Genomic DNA, 20,507 nt, shown 5'->3' with positions numbered 1-20,507 from the left:
CTTATTTAATAAGTACGTTGTATCTAAAAAAATAGACTTTTTAAAAAAAAATCGATATATTCGTTTATTTATTTGTTTTTTATAAATAAAAAATTAAATAAGATGTTATAATAAACTATAAAATAATGCAAAGCTAATAAATTTGCTAAATTTTTATAAAAACGTTTCATATAACAACTTTATCACAAATTTTTTGTAACACTAAACAGATGCGCGTTATTGCTATTAATTTTAATTCCCTAGCCTCTCTTTACCTACATCCTCTAATATATCTTTTAAAAATATTCTAAACGGAAAACTTTTTAAGTAATAAAAAGTGGGCCTTATTTAGTGTTGAACGTCAATCGGCTCATTTTAACTTTTAATTTAGAGAAAAGACTTATAGCTGTAAGCGCCTTAATAAGGTATATTTTACTGATAAGAAAATCTCAAAAAAAAAATTTTGTAATGCATTAAAAATAGGATTACAATAAATCTTTCGTAAAAACAGAAATTAAAATGTTACGGAGCTAATTAGCTAGTAATTTGGCGATGGCGCGATTGTTGAAATACGATTATTATCCGACGTAATCGTATTGTCGAATGGCACAATGGTACTAGACCACTTTGATTAACCGCATGTCAATACGTGCACGAAGATGGAAGGATAGCAGGCGACGTTAAGTGGTATTCTCATGTACAGCAAGTGTGCCCAATTGAATCTGTCGAGTAAGCTCGATCTAATACCTTGAGACGTGTTACTGTCCCAAGTTCCCTACAAGACCGGTTTGATGAGAACTTAACATTTGCATATTGTTGATAATGCATATAGTTAATGCACGTTTAAAACCAATATTATGACATTTGAAAATTATATATCAATTATATCGAAGAATGTGTTTTAGATAAATTAAGTCTGTAAACTCATTCCTCTAAAAAAATATTTAAAAAAATAAGCAATTGAAATAATTTGACTCAAAATTATTTCTGCAAAATTAAAATGTACGTTTTTAAACGATAATAATAAAATATTTATATTTATATTAGATTACAAATCGGACTAATCATTCTAAATTTTTTATAACAATTATTCTTACCTTTGCGATGATCGTGGCGTACAAGTTGCGCATCTGCTTTCCGTACTAAAGATCCGGATTCCAATTCACCTAGAACATATTGAAATTTTAATTAATCACCACTTCTCAGAAAACAAACTAACGAGATTATTTTTGCAATCGTGCAGCATAAATCAAAAACATCATAGATTACGATGTTCAGTCACGAAGACCCAATATAAGACTTTCATCTTATAAAGTATCACTTTATATATGCTCCCATACAGCAAAAACATTGCTACAATGTTGCTGCAACATTACGTATTAATATTTCTGAAGCGGACATTTTACCATTTCTGCAACGTTGCTGAAACATTGCTGCAATATTTTGTAATGTTTTTGCAACGCTGTGCTGTATGAAGTTTTAACTTTCGAGAACAGTAATTAATATTTTAATGAGATAATACTTTATTCTCTACTTTACTGCCTCATTGCATATAACAATTATTAGATAACTCGGCGTTATCATATCTGTATTTTCTATTTATAACTAAAAATAAATGGTTAACAATATTAAATCTTTCATCGACATTCAACAATTACAAGACTATATCATACAAAAAAAGTTAAATTATAAGTTAAATATGCCTTAGTTATTTTTACAGACGCGTACACAGGCTTCGTTCGCATACGATCGTACGTGTTCGAATATTATATGGACGCGAGTGTCTTTTACGTGTTCGCAGTGATATACTGCCGTGTATGTATATGTTTCCCTGTAACTTTCCAGAAAGAATTTCCAGCGTATTCGTATTTTTACATGAAGTTATTGAAAGTTGGATGTGTGCGTATCGTGCGTGATTTCCGGCCGAAGGCAGAGACGTTATGCGTTTGACCCGTAAAGATTAACGTGCCGGCGCATTGTGGACTTTTATACGCTCGATCGGATACAGCCGGATGAGTGCACACCGATGTTTTCTACCAGAAAGAGCATTTCGATCGGACAGTCGCGAAAGACAATATTTTTTTTGTGCGAGCATGATTAAATCGATTCTATAATTACGTTTGCGAGTAGTTTGCCAATATTTGAACATCATTGCTTATAGAAGCTCTGAGAAAAACGGCAAAAAAAAAATAGTATTAAGAGAATTTGTCTTACAATAGTTGGTCAATCAATAACTTTGCACAATATTGTTCCATAATTTTACTGAGGTTTTTTTATGTTTTAAAATATTTAGGGTTAATGTTCGAGGGATAATAAGAAAACCAACTTCACTGCTTTATTTAAATTTATTACGTGCCACCAGACGTTTCTATCGATGTCGCACTGTCAACTTAGTAGAAACAATTCGCCGCAAAAACAGCTCGCTGGCGTACGTCAAACTGTGGACTATTCCGAAACATTTTCCGCCGATATTCTCAAGACTTCGAGTAACCACGACACCGTGTATGTGATACGACGCGTGTGCGTACTCTCGCGAATGGCCGAGCACGAGCAAGCGAAGTGGAACAACGTCAGTTACAGTTTCTCGAAACTGGTATGTTCAGCATCACTCTAGGAAACTGTCTCTGTGCAAATGCAGGATAGCAAGGATGCAAGCGTGCATGCAAGATTTTTCAAGCTAGCGATACTCCGTCGTCAATTTGGGAAACAAAGCATTTAACTTTTCGTTCCGTGCATTGCAGCAGAATGCGTTAATGTTTGTTAAAGCAAAGTATCGATCGTTTATTTTCAAAACAATTTTTTTTTTTGCTAAAACTAAAATATCCCATACAAATTGCATACAAATTGCAGAAAAAATATTGTAAGAAAAATAGAAAAATAAAGCTATTCGTTTGTAAACATGCAAATAAATGAAACTATCATTTTTAAATAAAATTCGGCCGTTCTGTTGTTACCGCGAATATTTACAACTTCTGTGTTAATTATATTTACATTTTAAAGATTAATACGGAACAACGGTTAACGTAATCCAATTTCACTATGACAAGCAAAACGGAGCAATCTTTTATAAATGAGATTTGTAAAAAACTTTTAGCGCAAACGTGATTATATAATTTTTTGCATTTTATATGGAATTTGTATTGTTTTCTAAATTCATACTTTTTCTCTGAAATTTGTCTCCTGTCTCGCGTTACAATTTTAACGAAAAGAAATTTAATCGACGAGGGAGAAAGAGAGTGTAGAAGGGACTGGTACCATATACATTCCACCTAGATACGCATCTGCGGGAAACGTGCTTGCGCATTCATGGGATTTATCGTAAAATGTAGGATTCAGTAGGAAGGTTTTATATCTTGACGAGTTTGGAGTCGATTTTTCCATAATAAAAATGTGATTGAGAGCCGTTACTCATCAAAATTCAACACTCTTCAAAATTTAACATTAAATATCTTTAAAACTGAAACTTTTGTTCAACGAAGGATTATTAAAAATATCGATTAAAAATTAAATTTGATTTATTTTTCATAGTAAAAATTAAAAACTATTAAACATCAATATTAAATGTATTTGAAATCAAACTTGAATTTTGTTCTATAAAAGATTTTTAGAAATATTAATTAAAATTTTAAATTGTGTTCTATTTTTATTAAATTTGATTGATTTATTTTCCACAGTAAAAATGTGGTTAAAAACTATTAGTCATCAAAATTCAATATTAAATATTTTTGAAATTAAATTTAAATTTTGTTCTATGAAAGATTATTAACAAATATTAATTAAAATTTTAAATTGTGTTTTATTGTTAATAAATTTGATTTATTTTCCATAATAGAGATGATTGAACATGCTATTGATCACCCAACATCATTCAACATTAAATATATTTAAAATCAAACTTAAATTTTGTTCTATGAAAGATTATTAAAAACATGAAGTAAAATTTTGAATTGGGTTTTATTTTTATTAAATTAATTTGGTTTACCAAAGCGTCCCCAGTATATTACACTAAACTTCTTCGATATGTTATTTATTTTGTTTGGACAACATCCGTTCTAAAGTCTCGTCAAACAATAGAACACATTTTTATTATCAGTTCTCACATTTTGATGTTACATGCTATACGTCAAGCATAGGAAAATCGAAGAACTTAATATCGTAATCTCGAAAACTCGCGGCAAGCGATCCATAAAACTCGCGGAAGTTGCAAGCGAGAAATATCTCGATGATTTCGCAGATAGAATTGGACACTTCTCGCATGATCTATAGATCCCGCGGCGGTTTAGAGTGCGCGAGATTCCGAAATTACACTTTCTTGCGACGCGACGCGACGCGACGATCGAGAAATACAGCGAGAACTCACGAGTGCCGTTCCACGCATTTGTTTATCCGTGTTGCGAGACTTGTTGGTCGATTGGGCCACTGCCAAACTTAGTATTGCTTCATAAATTCTTACCAAGGAACCGCTGCATCATCTCGCGCAGCGTCGCAAATAGCAGTGGCCGCGCCACCAATAATCGGATGTGTCCAAACCAGATTTATAACCGGCGCTGTCCCTTTCAAAACCAGCGCGGATCGCGCGCGAATTAAAGTTTGACGGGGCGGCCTGTAAGGGTCGCGCAGGTTATTCGGGCGCGGTGAAAATTGTCTGCGGTCTAACTGAGGGGAGATGGAATAAATCTGCGAAATTTGCGCCATCGGCTGCCGTGGTTGCGACGATCTCGCGGTATTATCATCAAAGCGTTCCATTACGTTCGATTTAATGCAAAAGTGATTGCCGCGCTGCCTCCAGAGTCGATATTTTTGTATGATGCGTGATTGATTTTGCGATATACGTTACACACAGATATCTATACTAAACTAGATCGCTAACCTGTGGCATTAGCATATGACAGTATTGAGGCAGGAAGGATATCCGGTTTCAGCCATGTTACCTACAACAAAATGGCAGCTCCAATGCCGCTCTAATGCCGCTCTTGCTTGTCATTATGGCACGATATCGAAAAAACACACTCGATAATCGCAATTAATATGCTCAACGGTACTCAGCGGTTAACCGGTTTAGTTGTCAAACCTGTCAAACACATACGCACTAACCTAATCTACGCGTAGACGCCATTTTCTTGTTGGGTAAGATGGCCGAATCCGGATATCCTGCCGGACACAGCTGATTGCCGCGCTGCCTCCAGAGTCGATATTTTTGTATGATGCGTGATTGATTTTGCGATATACGTTACATTAAATCGTTGCCACGTAGAACAAATAACACGAGATGAAAATTTTAAATCGCCATATTCGCATTAGAAGCTTCCACGTTACACAACGGCGCGACGCAGTCCTAATCTGACCTGTTAGATAGCAGAAATTTTTCTGGATTTTCAATCGCCAGTTGTAATCTCGATCAAAGAGACTGTGTCACGCGCCTTTCGTTGGCAGATATAGGGACACGGTGGCAGGATTTGATCTTGGACGTGGGATTTTTCAATCCGGTGTTCTTTGTGTATATTTTCGCTTCTCAAACTAAATTATACAGACCACATCGCAATGTTTGTGACCCCATTTCGTGGATCAGGAATCTCTAATATTGAAATATTCTGTGCAGTTTTGGCTTTACAATTTCGAAATTTATTCGTTGCAGCACACGTATATAGAGAATGTTTAGAAAAAAAACTGCGAGAAAAACATACCGTTTCTCTATTTATTCAAAAACATAGATTCAACTAAAAAGAAAAGAGACATCTTTATTTCTCTGATTAATATGTAATATTGTGAAGAAGAGGGCGTTATCGTGAAAATCGAGATAGGGCGACCGAGTTTTATCTCGTTACCACGAGTATTGGAATAACGTCCAGCTGCGTATGATTATGGCACATGAGAGGCATGAGGAGGATCGCATGCGATTTTCGAGAATCACCTGGGAAGATGAGTATGGAAATGAGGCTCGCGAACGTGGAAGGACGGGCCAAACAGGCGATTCGAGCCAAAACGCGGGCTCAGATTAGCCAGCGGGTTGGAGTGGCGGCTGCAGATAAAGTGATTACTTTCAGCACCCGTGGTCTCATTCAGATCCTTTCTTTTAATTTAGTCCGGTCCTTTTAGACTCGGCGGCCCTTCTCCAAGCCGGCGAACCTCCGTGACGGCGATAAAATTAAACTTCCACTGCGCCGAAGATTTATTTTCTGAAAGGAACTTCCTCGCCCGGCTGCATCACACGCACCGCGCCAAATTCAATGCAAACCCTTCCTTCCCCCCTTTCCTCCTATATAAAGACTTTAGTGCGGCGGAAACAGTGCTCCGCTTTCGACGATATCGTCGGAAGCACACAAAATACGCGGACGTGCGAACTAGATTCAAAGTTTTATTAACTAATCATCTATTACAAAGGTGAAGATTTCATACGTTTCGTTTTAAAATTATAGCGTAATGTTTGTTAAGAGTTATTAAACTTTACTGGCTGTTATTCTTTGTTAAAACGGCTGCAGGTACACTTGCGAATATGGAATTAGTATTGATCACAAGTTTGCACCTCGCAGCTGCGTTATTTGTAAAATTAGTAGTAGTAATAAGGGAATGATATTATTTCTTTATAGGTGATCATAAATGAGAAGTAACATTAAAGTGCTCGGAAATCGTAAACCCAATTATACCACAATGCCCAACACCTATATATTTTATAAATGGTTCAACTAGTTCAACACACACTAGTTCTTTTGTTCGTTATCAAACCTGCGTCCGTTTGTTATTTTTATAAAAGAATGATTGGAAACCTTCTTTTGGAGTCGCATGTAAGATAAATAATTAAAGGATAATTGTTTTCAAAGCAGACCAATTCTCATCAATGTCGACTTTGCATCAAGAAAACTTGAAGCACAAATCTGCACATGCATTTCTCTCTTGAAAACTGCATACGAGCTGTAGAGTGTAATGCAAAATGTAGAATTATAAAAATGTAGAAAAAAATTATAAAAAGAAACCGAGTCACGATAAGGTTTCCCTTGTAAAAATGCGTTATACAGAGATAGTAAATTTCATTGTTCGAAAGGTCGTTAAGGTACGTAAGAACGTTGCCGCAATACCCGAGGAGGTGAATGAAATTTCTCAACCAGAGTACACGACGTTATCATCGCGTGCTTTTTCTTTCCCGTTGCTTACCTATTTTATATACAATAAGATGTTTCTAGGAGAGCGAAATTTCTCTTGGCTAGATACGTAGGCAATCTGAATAAAAGAAATAAGGTTTTGTATTCAGGTTTCAACGCTTCAACGTAGCTGGTACAACGTGGAAATGTAAATGATTTTGCAAATTAAGCCTTAAATACTCGAGATAATGAGACGTCGTTTCTCAAATTCCGCACAAACTTTAAGAGAAAATTAGTTTGAAATTTTACTTAACCACTTAAAGTTTAAATTCCGAGATCGTGATAAACGATTGCACTCTTATTTACACTAACGAAAATTGATTTCATATTCGCGAAACAACTTATAGACGGAGGCAAGTCACGTATCTTCTCTGAAATGCGTTGTGTACGGTTGTAATTTAAGTCAACATTGAATGTACGGAAGAAAAATGTACAGTAAAAATTCGCCAACAAGTGCAGTTTGCAAAAGGTCCTCTTTATTCTACTCTGAGAAGCCCATATAGCTAAACAAGATCATGTAGCAAGAATCTACTGTTGTATTATTCGCTTAATTAACTGCCAACCTAAATTTATTCGCATTTTTATTAAAAATTAGATTTGCATTCCATTTCGGTAGATTTACGATCAAGACTCAAAGATCTTTGCGTCAAAGCATCAGTTGCAATATCTTCCTACCTATTTAAGCACAGTGTAGCGAGGAAAAATTTCGGTAATTTATTTTTACGTTTCCATAAACTTTCACAACATGTTTCCTTATTTACTACACAGAAAAAACAAATTTACTACAGTATTTAAAAATTTAGTTAGACACAGTGAAAATAATCCCATATTGGACTATCAAAAGAATTATGTAAAACACTCAAACGTAATAATACTGCTGCAAACAGTTTTAGCAGTTTAGCAATAAGAAGATTAAATGTCTAATTTAATCTTCTCAATAATTTATTATGATTATTTTCAAATCTGTTTTTCAGCAAGATCGGTGTTTGTATGAATACGTATTTAACTTGTGCATAAGAGAAAGAGGAAAGCTTGAAAATAGAGCTAGAATAAATTTTAAATCTACAAATAAGAGCATACTAGAAAATTTATCGAGTTATTAAATTATATGCAGATCAATAATAAGTAAAATATTTGATAACCGAAAGACATATCGCATAATTACACATTATAAGAGCATATATATTCTGTAGTATTTTCTGTAATATATTCTGTACTATTCTGTATAATGTAGGTTCTCCTGCCACATTTCCGTGCGTCAATGATAAATAAATGTCCCGGTGGAACACTAATCACATCGCGTGCGAGAGAGTACATCGATCATCAATTATATTCGTAAAATAATCCATGTATACGTACTGACTCAAGTGTGTTGGCCGTTGGTGCGTTTGACAACGTGACGGACAACTTTGCCGCGCGGACACGAATTAATAACCCGGCAATTTTCTTTTCTGCGGTTCGCAGTTTATGGCCGAAAATTAAAATATCGGTGCCACACCGATGCGCGGGCAGATGTATAAAATATACGAATCTCGTGAATATTCAAACACATATGGAATATTTTTGCAAATTATTTGCCCGCAACGTTAAAAAACGAAATTCCGTCGCTCGATTAAGCATCAACGTTCTTTACAGTGAAGCACGTTGACTTTTTTTTAATTAACGAAGAATATGTACGTAAAAAAATCTACATGTTTCCTCGCGACATACCTTTGCGATCTATAGAAATCAACTTCCGTCGAAAGCAAATTTTATTCTTATAAGTCTCGTATTTTTTTTCCAACGGGGCCGCCATGCGTCACCGGCGCTATCGAAAACGATCTTCAGAAATTATTAATCATTTTGCTCCGTTTTCCTGTTTGCCGGAAACATTTATCGCGTCACGGAGTGCAACGTTTGCTGATCGATATTTAATTATTTCTATTAAAATTGTGAACGCCACTCGGCGGGATATATCACTGTAAAAATATTCGCGATAACGCATACTTTAAGCCGACGCGTGATATTACATAAATCTCCCGGTATTAAAAGGGAGGCGTGCAGACGCCGAAATAAAATCCATAAATCTATAGATCCTATTTCGGTACCTGGCGCGCGCGTCCGTGTGGTGGTGTGCACGCGCGCGATTCGCGCGATATTAATCAATTAACTGCGCGTCAAGTACCGGTGCGTATATTGAACGAAACGTGGCGCCCGTTTAAGGATCACTTAGCCATTTACCTAACGGGGCCACGTGTCTGAAATACGTCAAGCCAAGAAACAATAATTGCTATAATCGAGCGAACGCTCGCGTCATCGCTAAATCGACATCCAGGTAATTATAACGTCGTTTGTCAGTTATGACGGCCGTGAATGTGCGAAAATCGACATCTGCCCGCGGCAGCGGTGTTTTTCTAACTCGAAAAGGAGAAGAAGGGGAGAAAAACAAAGAAAAATCCCTTTGAATAATAACGTCGCGGAAACTGGACAAAGAGACAGGGAGAGAGGAAAGAATTAATCTCACCACAATTTTCGGAAGGGAGAAGGGATGGATGTCGCGGAGGAGGGAAGGGGGCAGCGGGAAGCCGAATAAAGTGGGTTGAGGTGGAGGATAGCTCGACGTCGTTTATGAAGGTCGATGTCAGAGGCGAGCCGCATTGTAGGGCCAAGCGTTTCCATAGAAAAGCTCGATGAGCGAGCGAGCGTGCGAGCGAGCGAGCTGTTGACATGTCGGCGTATTATGGGCAGGCAGCTTTTATCCGACAAAAGAGGACATTTAAAAGAGGGGGAGAAATTGTAAATTCAATTTCCTGGAAGGAGCCACAGCTCCGCCATTCCTTCAACATTTTCCAACATTTTTTCACCGGCAACGACGCGCGGGGGCTTCGCGAGCCGACATTGCATTTTCACGTGAGAGTCGCTACCCTAGTTGCCATGCACCTGCCACCCGGGTAACGATAAACTAGCGTAGAAAAGCTGTGTAAATCGGCATACGAATTGTCCTTGTTGACAACGCGGCTTTCCCAATATGAGCAATAATCGCTGTTGTTGCATTGTTGCGAGGGCTGAGATTGCACAAGTCAGCAACAGAAATGACAGATTAACATTTAAATTGCATTCTACTACATTAATATTACAATAATTTAAAACTCCCGAATTTAGGATTCTGCGGAAACAAATCAGAATTAAAGAAATTATTCTGACAGTTGAATTGACATTTAACAAAGTTTTCTGCAAAGTATTCTGCAAATACCTAAATAGAGAAACCGGTTTCGTAATATTAATTGGTTAAATGGACAACAAAAGCGGACGCAAAATGTCGATTTGAATGTTAACTATACAAATAACGTTTAGAATTTAAAAATGACGAAAAAAGGCAAACTAAAATCATGAGTCTTCGTTTAGAGGAAAAGTTACTTCTAAATCGGTTTAAAAATGTTTAAAAATACAAACAACGTGAAACGCTTCTTTTGAAACTCTAATTTCTGTAAAAGAAAAAGTTCCTTTAACTATGTCTATGTTGTATAATAAATTTTAAAGTTTCGTTGGTAAATGTTTATAGCACTGATTTCAACGCACAAGCGCGAAGAAAATAAAGAAGATACATTTAAAATTATAAAAACGTGGATAAATAAACGTTTCCGTGTGAGAAGATGATTATTAGATTACGACCATACATCTTCCGTGATGGCCAATATAAATTATTTGCTGTAGGGTGGAAATCAAACCCTTCCAAGGAGTCCGACCCTCCGCATTTGGCCGATCGGCTCTCACCCTCATGCCCTCAATAGTCACGGTGGTGAACGACGACCCTCCAGAAATTTCGTGCCTCTTGAATATATTCATGATTTTCCCCGGGAATCATACCAGTCTACCGCTATACCGTACAACCGGGCGCAGACCGGCGCGGCGGATCGACTGTAGCGCTCTGAAATCGCGTCGTGAGGCGACGAAGTGACGAAGGCGAAGAAACGCGCCTGCAGAAATGGCTGCCTTCGAATTTACACAGCCGCCTGGTGCTGTCATTGATGGTAAATCGCGATGACTCTCGCAGGCTCGCGCTCGTTCCCTCGCTGCCTAACGTTCATTCACACGCACCACTTTTTGAGCAATTTAAAGTCGATTTTTTTTTACTTGGAGTAAATTCGACGAGAGACTACCGTTCCCCTTTCTCCCCTTCTCTTCCTTTTCTCTTTCTCTCTGATCCTTAGCTCTTCTCAGAGCTTGGTGACAAAAGCTACACGGAAAAGGGAGATTTGTTAAAACAATTAAGAACTTCAGCAGATCCATAGCTATAATATACGGCTAGTTTTCCATGTTAAAGTAACAGAGCTTTATAACTGAATAAAATTTGCAATTATAACTAATCACATTTGTTAAAATAACACAGTAAATTTGTTAATACAGCGAGACAGCTTTCTGCAAAAATCAATCAAATATCTGGATTAAAATTTGTAACAAAACTGCTAACTAAGATGACGCATACTTTTGCCGCTGTAACGAAGAAAACTTGTTACATTAGCAATTTTCATTGTAGCAACTAATTGCTCTAATAATTCATTCATTGCTCTCAGATATAATTTCTCTGTTGAACTAAGAAATCACCTTAGTTATAAGTGTTGAACTCTTGCGCAGCAAAGCTATAGCTTTACTGAATCACTCAATCTACTTTTATAAGAATTAAGAGAGAAAGAAAGCTATGTTTATAGATAGAACACTATCCCTCAACATATTTCTACGGTGTGCGCTTTTTTTTATAATTTACAGATATATTGGACGTATAATTTTGAATGGCCTAATTTAGAGGCGTTCTCATGGCAAGATATTCTTGGTGGTTTGCCATTGTTTTCCAAGAGGTAGCAATCAAATAAAGTCAGATGTTTCTGATTAGTCGGATTTAAACCCTAGTCTTTGGCACGGAGAGCAGACGCACAACTCTCTTTGTCTTTCTCTCTGCCACAATCACTGCACAACACAGCTGTACAGATTACTAAACTAATCCTTAATTTAAGTTTGACAAAACGCAAGTTTTTTTTGCAGAAACATCAGAAAGCGCAAACATTTGTATCATTAGTATCATCTCTTCCAGATATTAATCTACACGTAATATAACGTGGCTTGTAAATTTGCGATATGGGATTTCATTTTTGCAATTTGTTTCGTTTTGCTTCGAGTGTAATTGCACGCACAAGCAACTCAGGAAAGTTGCAACTCTCTCTCTCTCTCTCTCTGTCTCTTCTCCGTTTTGCAAGAACATAAGGTCAGATTTTAACCAAGTTTATACGCAGCAGTAACGGGACCTGGTTCGTAACTTATGTCAATGCACACTGTAAAGTTGTTGCTGCCACTTATAACTAATAGGAACAAGGCGGAGTATATGCTGGGTCTCGCTTCCTGGCCTATTTCGATAGTAAGCAATGTTACTCCACTACCGATTCTCTCAACCGATAACCGAGTCTGCAACCCATAACCGTGCGAGAATATAAATTAAGCAGGCAGACCAGACTTGGAATCTCGCCCGATGTCGCAGTGTGACTACATCGGGTTTGTTGTTCAAACTGAACCTCGCGAAAAATCGATGAGTCACTGAATACGAACCGAATAAATGCCACTTTACGGACAAATCGATTATCGAATTTCGTCGATTTAAAAATTGTTACCCACATTCGACGGTTTGTTGTTACGATTCGCGCGGATAGGATTAAAAATCGTTTTTTTTTTTTTTTTAAATTGCTCTCTAACAATCTGCTAAATACTCAATAAAGACAAATAACTTTTTCAAGTTTTACTCACAAAGACAAATATAATTTTGTAATGTTCTAGCATTCTAGCATTCTAGAATTAATATTCTATAGAGATGATTACAGTAACCAGCGATATGCCTTAATCGCAGCATTACCGGGATTATCCACGGCAGTGAAAAGACTTGTGACGTTGTCAACACCCTGTCCTCTCTTCCCCCAATCCCAGTCTTCGTCATAACGGAACCACGAGACGTTCTCCTAATGGTATAAAAACGGAGGGTGGCGTTTCTCGCTTGAACGGAGGCAAACATCAATTCGCGCTGACGCTGGCGAGGCGAGTCGCAGTCGAAATCGGGAATAGAATTGTCTGCCTGGTTAGAAACTTACATCATCCTTCGCGCGCTTTCACTCTCCTTCTTGTCCTTTATTTCTTCGTCTAGGGCATTCCCTCTCTATCGCATGATTTTTTTTGACGACGAGTTCTTTGACGGCAACTCGGGGTCAAAATTCACCCTCGACAAAAAATATTCCGACACAAAACAAAATACTGAATTATATGAATACTGTGAATTACAAAGCAAGGGAAGAAGGGAACTTATAAAGACCTCATATGATAATACTGATCAATACTGAATCAATAATACTGACATTGCAGTGTGATACTTGAGAATTAGGAAATAGGGATTACCATCACTATTTTATATTAATACATCAATATTAACCATATATAATCAATAATATTGTCAGAATTTGTTGGCACTGACAATGTATTATTGGCTGTAAGGTCTCTATTAGAGTGAACGAAAATGACATTCTTTGATTTTCACAGGTAAAATTTAAGTAGGATTTTAATGGTGAAAATACGTGGTGCTAGTGAAATGCTGTGACACGTGACAATTTCCCATGACCTTTTTCAATGAGAAAAAAAATCGATTTTAAATTGAAAGAATTTGTCATTAAAAGATAAGGAATGTGCCAGTAATGGAACACCCCGTATTTCCCTTCTTTCCACTCTCCACTACAATTCGCTAACCCTCGCCCTTCCTTTTCTTTGGCCCGCTCCCAACCCCTCGACCGACTTTTGCGTCAATTTCGTTCTTTCTCCCTTTGCTCCAAAGTAATGAAACCGATGTATTATCTCAATTAAAAATTTATTGAGAAATGTAGCGTAATATTTTGTGACGAAATTTCCAAATTCGTACATTTAAACAAGACACAGAAGACATGAAAACTTGTGGCAGAGGATAATAACAATTTGAGACATATAGCCAATTGTTGGCTATATGTTCAAAAAGAATGAATAATCTCTTATGTGTATTATAACATAATGATAAATGAAAGCGTCAATTTAATAACTCTTGCATTGAGTTCAAAATGTCGTCAAAGTAATAATCAAATAATTCCATTTTATATTCCGCTTAATTTTAATTTAGCATGTTAATTATAAATTCCAATTAAAATAAATTAATTATTCCTTTAATAATTAAAACCTGATTACAACTACAGCTGACCACGCACGTTTAAGTATGCATGCACAAGTATGTTTGTCAAATATCAACGCATGTATAAATATGACAAAACTATACAGTTATTATATTTTGGTTTGCACAAGCGACTTGAGGAATGTGACAAATCGTTCGATTTACTTGAGCCAAATTTAATTTAGTGTATCAATTGCATTTTTATTGACATTGTTGAATTTTTAATTTCAATTAAAAAGCAATTCTGTGGTGGGTTTCATATAATTACTTTTAAGTCGGACATACACGTTTGCGCAAATACGCTTGTGCAAGTCTATCGGAACATCTAGATAACAAAACTGCACACTTGCCGCAAATACGTGCGCACGTTTCGGTTTAATACCTGACAAGTTCACTTAAATATGTATGACCAGATTAATAAGTATCTCTAAAAATTGTATGTTAACTATCGTTGCAAAATTATCATTACCGCAGATATCGAACTTTATCTTTGAGTTAGACGTTTCATTTTGCTAAGACAGATACCCCAAATTATGCAAAGCTCATTAAGCTAAGGGCATTCAGGATTGAATTTGAAATGCTTGCCAAAGGACTATGGTTGCACTTAATCGATCAATCTCTAGAATCAAGTCATGTATTTCCCATATATCTCGGTACATCGGGTCCTGCCGCGACGGTTAATTCTGCAATTTCGTGATTCCCCTCTGTTTTTCTTATCGGATCATAAATGCCCTACTTAAGGGGGAAACGTGACAGCAGGCTAACCGTCTCGGATTCCAAACGAATCGCTATCTGCTAAAAACAACCATTTTTCACTTTGAAGTATAATCCGTGGCTCTGTTCTGCAATATTTTCTTTCCATCATATATATATATATTTTTTTTTTATTTTTTTTTTTGTTGTGTATATCTGGCGCACTCTTGTAAATTGATGATCCAGTTCGAGCGGCGGACCTGAATCAGCGTATTCGGAGTTTGCCCTTTCAAAGTTTCACGCTTGTTAAAGTGCAGCCTCTCTCGTGGAATTATCGCCGCTTAACGGGCCACGATTGCTGATGCATTTATGTATGTGTGCTCGCGCGTTTCCACCCATTAGATCAACGATGTAGCGCGAAAGTTTGCGAAAGGAATAAATAATTGCGACACGATTAAAACGAGCGCGATCGGTATTGACCTACGTTCGCGCGTCACGCGTAAAAAGATCTGAGAACGGACGTAATTTATCGCGCACGTTTATCGATTTGCCTGCAGCTTTCAAATTCACGTCCGTAGTTTTAGTTCCGTCCTCCCGCGCGTACTCTCGCATTCCTCTGTTCCACTCAGGTTAGGTACAGAGGTCGATATCTCGCCTCGGTCTTTCTTCCGTCCCCGGCTTTTTTGTTTATGGAGAAGTAAGTCCACCAGAATTCGCAATGAGGCTCACGAATCCGGTTTAGCATTTAGTTACGCGACTAAATACTTACTTAAGAAAACACTTTCGACCGTTCGATGGAATGCTTAGAGTCAGTCGGGCTGCGATGGCACGAGCTGTACGGAGCTGGATTAATCGCGTGCCAAACGTCCGCGATAAATCGCGACCGGAAAAACCGCCGCGTGCCGTCCTGTCGTCGCCGGATTTACACGCGTAAACGAAACTCCAATACATTAAATATTAATCTGAAATTACGTCCCTATGGCAAATGGCTTGAATTACTGCAAGCAATTAACTCAGACGCAGCAAAATTTGCCAGGATCCATTATTACACAACGCCAAGCGCGAGATTACGTAATCTAATGATATACGATATGGCGCGCTAACTGCACGCGGAATTTTGCGCGGCCACAATTGTTGTTTTATAATGTAACTCCGCGTGTTCTTGTTGCTGCACTTTATTTTCCACTACAAGCGCTTTCTAATTTTGGAGAATGAAATTAATTGCCGAGATACGACTTTCACATAGCTAAAAGTAAACATGCTTAAAGCAAAGCGGAACGAGAATAGAAAATTATATAAGGAGGAGAATCCTATTAAGAACTTTAATATCTTTACAAAAGTACTCTGCAACCATGGTATCTTATTCATTGAATTCTACAATAATACATTCTAAAAGTCATCTGAAAAAAAAAAGATTAATTGCGTTACGTCGCTTTATTTAATATGCAGAAACTAAATAGTCATTAATTGTGTGTATTTATCTTAATGTCGTGGATCCACGCTCGTTATAGTAAGAAAGAAAAATAATGTTTGGCACTCGGAAAGAACCCGGCAGCTTCGCCGCCAGTGTATTCGACGTATCGATACGTGCGCGCATCCGCGTGTGTGCTTCAAGAAATCTACGCGTTCAATTTCGCAGAGTGGTCTCGTCGGCAATCGTAAATTATGAAGAACGAAAAACAAATGCCGGTCAATGGCGACCTTCGAGATACCCCGAGAAATTGATAACCGATCCGGCTGGGCCCGAGCGACGAGGGAAGCTCTCTGTGGCACTTGAGAAAAATTAAAAATGCAAATGCAGCGCCAGCCCATTGTCCGCTGGGTATGAAATCACAATTTGCATCTCTTTGTCCAGCCACGGGGCACAACTTCATCCGGCATTATTCGCGTGCACTTGATAACTGGGTTTTACGTTCGTGCACTGAAAACGAAGCCATAAAGTAACGCGCCGGGAACGTTGAAAATTATTAATAACCATCCTGTATTTGCTATACAAATTGAATTAATTTCTAACGCACACGCGCACACACATACATACACACGCATAAGTTGATACAAGTCAGAGAACTCTTTCAGCCATATGCAATCAGATGGGATTTCAAAATTAATACTAACAAAAGTTGCACTTAATTAATAGTTTGCGAAAGATTTTGTAATTACTTATTATTTACATTACTTATTTTATAATAATGCAACTAAGTTATGGTCGACAACGACCGACAATAAACGAGTAAAAGATAAAGAAAGGTATGCTTGTATTTAGTCTTCATTTTTCAGAAAACGTGAAAAAATGGAAGAATTCACGTGGACGTTTCGGACTTTGTTTGTCTTTCCTCAGCGTGATAACGTAAAAATATTAGTCAAACAGGTCACAAATTTATGAAATATAAAAGAGCATCGCGAAATAAATTTTAAAGATCTAATACTCTAACATAATAATATAACGATAAATTACAATAGTTAGATAAAAGAAGTCACACATAGATCAGAAAAATTTAAAATAATGTAAATGCACAAATAAAACTCACGTGCAAGGCTACCAAAAAAAAATGAAATCAATAAAATCTCAAGGTACAATTAATTCAAAAGATACTTGTACCTAACCCTCAGCTTACACATGTGAGTCTCACACACCCGGGCTGTTTACAAAAATGCTTAGCATTCATAAATCATCGTTCGCTTCTTCTCTTCTGAATATTCCGCATTTAATCAACTTCTCGATTTTTGCACATATTTAGTCTTCTTCTTGACCTTCTGACGTATCGATTAAAAAGAAATTATTCAAATTCTATGCATTACCTACCGAGATATACGCAACTGAAAATGGTCAAGTGACGTACAGCCGTGAGTGATAAAATATCGAATCTAATATAGTGTGTCGTAGACGATTAAATTACAGCTATTAATTAATGTATGTGTATAGTATTATTTTAGTAGTGACAGTAGGTATTTTCCTATGTAGTATTTAATAAATTTAGTTTTAAAAATAAAAATGTTAAAATCTTTTTAGAACGTTAAAATAACAAAGAAAAATAAAACCAATCTCTCTTCGTTCTGCAGTGGCATGTTTCTAAATCTCATTATAGAATACCAGTGTCTTAAATAATGCGTTCAATTTTCTCTCGAAAGAACTAATGTCATACTTAAGCAAGTTATCCCGGCATGGCGGCAGTAAATTAAACGTGATTTGATTCCGAAAATTTTCAAATTCATATCCCGTATTCCAAATGTAGAAGTTTAATATTCAGACATCGCGTATAATTCGGTCCGTTCCAGTATCAAATTCAACGTGTCGCGTACCGTCGATTTAAGTGGAGTGACGAACACGCTGATTTTCCTGATGAGTTCAGACGCCGTCGGTGAAATTAATTTCGCTTCATTTCGCCCGGGGTTTCATTTCAACCCGGAAATTTATTGGAAAAACAAACGTCGTGATAAACGAGAAAGGAAAAAGAAAGCGTAGGGAGTGGCGGAAGGGACATGGCGCGATAGAGCCGATGACGGGACGAATCGCCCACCGTGCCGGCTGCAAATCAATCAACGATCTTTGTCACTTGTGTCACATTTCGCAGATATTTATGTACGTATTTGCATTAATACGTACGCATGCGATGTATTTGATAAATTTACGGAATTTGGTCAGTTCTATTTCACTGGCAAAATCCGATATTCTTTGTAAACAAGTACATCCTCTTTAATCATTAAGGCTCGCGCGTTTTGATAGTTCTATTTAAGGATAGGAATTATTCAGAATAATAAGTTAGATATTGGACGTGAATAACACGAAAAAAAATACCATATTTAATGTTCGAATTGGATCTTGGTGCTTAATAACATTTTCACATGTTTATCAATTATTAAATATATTTTTCAGTTTTATAAAAAACGGTGCCGGTTGTCGGACTTAAAACAATCGTAAACCGTGAAACTAGAAATAATAGAAGTTATCAAAGTGTTTGCCGGAAAAAACCTGGAATTTTCGAGTAATTTCTTTTTTACCTTTGAAAATCATGGATTTCTATAGAATTTTATTGGTACTAAGGAAAATTTTTGATATTTTACTTTTAAATTTAAATTCCATCTCTCTCTTTCTGATAAAATTATTCTTCTGATAATTTTTTTATAATGCAAAAATTTTTTATAACGCAAAATCGAAAATCGACTAATAATAAATGACATAAATTTACGTACATTCTCGTGTAGCTTGTGGGTTTCAAAAAATCAGTGACAATAAAAAATATAAGAATACATTATTCTAAAATTTTTAAATTAGAATTTAATTACTTTTCGAAAGCTATACTTCCGGTAAACTGGATTTATGCATTACGTACAGGTCGTTGTATGCTATTTAGTTTAAAACTATTATTTCTTTTTATTCTTTTTATATTTAATATTCAAAACTCAAGTGGCTTTTTATGATTATTTAATCAAGGAACATTATAAAAAGTATAATAAAATAGATTTATTTCAAATCTACGTTCGCTAATGTTTTATCTGGAATTTTGAATAAAATTCTTGGGAAGTCTGGGAATGTTCGGAGAATTCTTTTACAAAATTTGAGTAAACACATCCTGGTTATTTAATTGCGTCAATATAAAATTGAAGAAAATGAGCATGGACTGTTTACTCTCGCGCCGCGCGCTTTTCATGCAATTGTACGTAAAGAGGATGTATTATAAAAATGCAATATCGCACACATTTGCGTTAATAAATATTGTACCACGTATCTAACTAATGAACTATACTACACGCGTCGTTCTCACAATTTTTCCCCGACTCTGTCCAGATTAATTAACGCGTCGTAAAGTACGTAATTTTCACGGCTTTTTAATAGACGAGCCACATTCAATAACCCACATTCGGACCGCGCCGGCGAGGAACAATGTCATAAAACCACACGCGAGCGAAGTTTCGCATTCCTCAGTTAAATATCTATGCCCACCATTCGCGATTTATGTACTCCGTGCAAACGACGAAGTGTTTTCGCGAATCAACGTTATTTCCGTAAACGGAAATTTTTAATGAATAAACGAGAGGGTTTTTTTCCAGACAAATAGAACGCACGGGATATTTTGAGTATTTTATGCGGAACAAAAATACAGAAAATGCGCGCGTTCCGGTGCGAAAAAGAGCTCGTTTTTCCAAACGTTTACCGCAAACGAAGTGTTCGCGACTGCACCGTGTTACCAGTTAGAAATTTATTATTCGAACAAGATAGCGACATACGCGTGTCAAACCTGTTTGTGGGAGTTTCGCGCGTTGTCGAGAGATAAAAAAAAACCCGCGGCACTTTGTACGGGCAATTTGAAAAATATAAGTGTCCTGTCATTCGCAGCGTACGTCACGAAATTGAAACGCTTCTCGAGCGTTACGTTATACGGTTACATAGAATTCTGAAAAATTCGGTTGGTTAATGAAAATGTTTCTCGCCCGTCAACCCGTACGCCCGTCGCGCCTCGCGTCGCGCTTTAAGCATTTCATCAATTCCACCGGTG

The 20,507-nt window shown here is 36.8% G+C and overlaps 1 protein-coding gene across 1 annotated transcript in view; it reads right to left on the bottom strand.

Annotated features, from left to right (window-relative positions):
- Positions 1-20,507, bottom strand: part of LOC105199559 — a 379,163-nt gene that overhangs the window by 299,530 nt on the left and 59,126 nt on the right. Inside the window, exon 2 of the mRNA XM_026134943.2 lies at positions 1,077-1,145. Coding sequence (XP_025990728.2) covers positions 1,077-1,109 — 33 coding nt within the window. The 5' untranslated portion in view covers positions 1,110-1,145. The remainder of the gene's footprint in view (positions 1-1,076; positions 1,146-20,507) is intronic.

Source organism: Solenopsis invicta, chromosome 16, assembly GCF_016802725.1.
Source record: "Solenopsis invicta isolate M01_SB chromosome 16, UNIL_Sinv_3.0, whole genome shotgun sequence".
NCBI classification, from domain to species: Eukaryota; Metazoa; Arthropoda; class Insecta; order Hymenoptera; family Formicidae; genus Solenopsis; species Solenopsis invicta.
This window is presented reverse-complemented; position numbering and strand designations above follow the sequence as displayed.